Source organism: Rhinolophus sinicus, chromosome 7 (genome assembly GCF_057876585.1).
Source record: "Rhinolophus sinicus isolate RSI-liver-muscle chromosome 7, RSI-T2T, whole genome shotgun sequence".
NCBI lineage: Eukaryota > Metazoa > Chordata > Mammalia > Chiroptera > Rhinolophidae > Rhinolophus > Rhinolophus sinicus.
The window spans coordinates 26,742,288-26,745,552 of record NC_142507.1 but is presented as its reverse complement, the minus strand read 5'-3'; the positions used below and the strand labels follow the sequence as shown (position 1 = coordinate 26,745,552).

General features: G+C 43.2%; 1 protein-coding gene across 1 annotated transcript; it reads right to left on the bottom strand.

Moving 5' to 3' along the window:
• Nucleotides 1–1,144: 1,144 nt before the first annotated feature.
• On the bottom strand, nt 1,145–2,764 carry LOC141568490 (endogenous retrovirus group K member 25 Env polyprotein-like). Its single transcript, XM_074318624.2, has one exon. The coding sequence runs from the start codon at nt 2,762–2,764 to the stop codon at nt 1,145–1,147; it is 1,620 nt and encodes a 539-aa protein (XP_074174725.2).
• Between the last annotated feature and the right edge of the window lie 501 nt (nt 2,765–3,265).

Here is a 3,265-nt window from a genome sequence, read left to right as displayed (position 1 = left end):
GGAACATGACAATTACTATATGTTGTCTCCTTGGGCTATGACCTCTCCAGCCCTCGGAGGGTCAGTGGTGTGTTTTCTGGCCCAAACTTTGGTACCAGCCACATAATCTGTTGAGCCAAAGCCTCCATATTGTGTGATAGCATTAGGAGGAGTATCTAACTTCTCCCAAAAGCCAGTGGAGACACATGGAATGATTAATATTTGAGTGATCCTGGTGCCTGGGAGAAAGTGCAAGGTTTCTTTTGAGACATTATGCAGTAAAATCTTTATTTCTCCCACATAGTCTGTATCAATGACTCCAGCCATGATTTGGACTCCCTTCTGTGCCAGGCTGGCCCTGGCAGCAATCTGACCATAGTAACCCTTAGGAATTTGAATTCCAATTCCGGTGGGGACTGTTTGGCTAGTATTAGGATCTAGCCAGATTTCTTCAACATTATGTAAATCATACCCTGCAGATGCAGTAGTGCCCACATATGGGGCTTGGGCATTGGGGTGGTGTGGCGAGCCAGCCGCCACGAGTCGAACGGTTCCTGACAAGGGGAGTGGGAATGAAAGAGGGCACTCACACAAATGCTAATGCGGCCGGTCTTCAGTGGTCCTGAAGCACCAGGTTTATTTTCTCTGCTGAATTTATACCTTTTGAGTACGTGCAAGCTCACAATCACAAAAATGCATTACATCATTAACAGTTGATTTTTAACTTTTTCCCAGAAACTCACATAATCATTGAAACTCCCCAAAACGATTGTCCCATGACAGAATCCATCAATTATCCTGATTAGCATCACTATGTCTTGAAACTGGCCGTTCCCACCTCATACCTCAACGGCTTGTAAGCACCCTCCAGGTGCAGGCAAAGACAATGCCGCAGGAGCAAAAACCGGTTATACATTAACTGAGCCATTAAGGCTTGCAATTAGCTGTAACCATGGCTCCCCACATCTCCCCCTTTTTTATTTATTAAGAGCAATTTCCATCCAGCCGGAATGGCGAGGAGACGGCGCCTGTCTTAGGTGCCCCGGGAGGCCAACTTCAGAAGATTTTTCACTTAAGGGCCTAAATGTGGCCCTTCTGAAGTGGTGCCCAAGTACTTACCCGTCTTTGGCTAACCCGTCCGTCAGAATGCTCAGGGGAGGAACTGCTAAGGTTTTGCCTTAAGCTTTAGATGATGAATATCAGTACGCATGTCTAGCATGCCATTAACAAAACACTTAACAAGGAGTGGGAACAAGCACAGAGCCAAGCAAATACAAATACCCAAAGTGAGAAATAATGTAATCGAATGGGTGATTGTAGGCAAAGAAGGAAAAGCATTCTTCAAAACAGTAACAAAATTAGAGGCAGCTTGAGCAGCATCGAATTTCAAAGGTTCAGCTTCTCTCAAACTCTGAATCTCATCATGAAGTCTAAACATATCCAGAGATAAATTAGCATTATGCCAAATACCCTGAAGATGCAAACGAACTCGATTCCAATCATACTGACTATTATTATATTCTTTGGAGGTAACACAAATCCAATGATATTCTGGATGACACTCTAGATGAGATTTAACCTTCATACCATGAATAACATCTCCCATATACTGAACGGTATCATAAAGGGCATTCACCTTTTGTTCCAATTTCTCATCAATAGCCTCTTGGGTTCCCAAGGCTAAAGAAACATTCTTAGAAAGGGTATTTACATACTGAGCATTCTGAATGGTTTGAGAAAGAGCAACAGCCGCTGTAGCTGCAGTGGCAATTATAGTAACCAAAGCCATAATTCCTGCAATTAGAAGTCCAATAAACCGTTTTTGTCTACTCAAGGCATACTCAATTTCTTTAAAAATCTGCAAACTTCTTTCAGCATACCAGGGTCCAGAAATGTTAACAGGAAGCATTACAAACGAGGGCTGCTTTAAAACCATAACTTGGGTTCCGAAGGGTACCCAGGAAACACAATTAGTCAGAATACAATTATTACAAGACACATTAAATTGATCTCCCACAAAATGTACACTAATATTTCCAATCAACAAAGCATAAGGGGAGGGAACACAAGCAGATATATTAACAGTTTTAGTAACAGTATCCCAATCCCTAGTTCCATCTTCCAAAACCTTCATAGGCAGGGAGAGCCAGGTTTCAACTTTATCCATTGCTCCCAAAAGTCTCCATAATGAATTTTGCTGATACTGCATATCAGAACTCCATAGTCCAGAAATCAATTCACGGGTCCGTCCGGACCGGTTGTTTCTCGACCAGTCAATGATGTATCTGCCTGTTCCAGGGATGTCATAACGAACAGGATCACTACCACGGCAAGCTCTCCACGGAACAGTCTCAACATTCAATTTCAGCTGTTTAGCACAAGATGGACGTGATGGAGGGATGGGCAGTTTTACTTTGCGTCCCCCGAACCAGTCGCCTAGCATGTTAAGACGAACAGTCCATCCAATTAAAGAATCATCAATATGCATAGTGACAGGGGAACTACGCAAACACCCAATCATGGAGCTAATTTTTGCAATACAAATAGGCAATCCCAAACCTATGCCATTGTAAGTGAAATTCTTTTCCAAATGCTGTTTCATATGTCCATCAGAAGGCAATCCTAAGGCATGAGCATCATTGACATATACTGGAATTTCCGGACCTTCCCAAATAGCAGGATGAAGAATAGGTGGATCGGGTACATAAGCCCAATACGTCTGATCAGGTTCCGCTGTCTCTTGGCAAAGCATCAGCAACATCATCAATGGGCTGAGGGTCCACATGTCGCACCAATCTTTCTGGCAGCCACCGAGGGCCTTCTGCATCCTGTGGAAAAACACAAACATGTCCTCGGCCCCATACGAGGACTGGGTCTGGGCCATGCCAGGAGCCCATAAGTGGGTCTTTCCATTTAACCAAAGCCTGAGGGGCTGCAGAAGGATGCCAAAAGCGCTCCGCAGCACTCTTACCATGGGCATCCAAGGTCAAAAAATTTTGAATAAAGAGAGAATGAGACAAATAATTATGAGGTGTCAGGGGGTATAACTCCCCCTTTTTTATTTTTTGTAAATTGATTTTTAATGTTCCATGAGTACGTTCAACAATCCCTTGTCCTTGGGGATTGTAAGGAATGCCAGTAACATGATCGATCGAAAATTGCTGGCAAAATAGAGCAAATTTTTTGCTGGTATAACATGAGCCATTGTCTGTTTTAAGTTTTTTAGGAGTTCCAATCATGGCAAATGCAGCAAGGCAATGTCTAATTACATGAGATGTGGCTTCTC

Coding starts and splice junctions, on each gene's coding strand:
- LOC141568490 (XM_074318624.2), bottom strand. CDS start 2,764: ATGTGGACCCTCAGCCCATTGATGATGTTGCTGATGCTTTGCCAAGAG.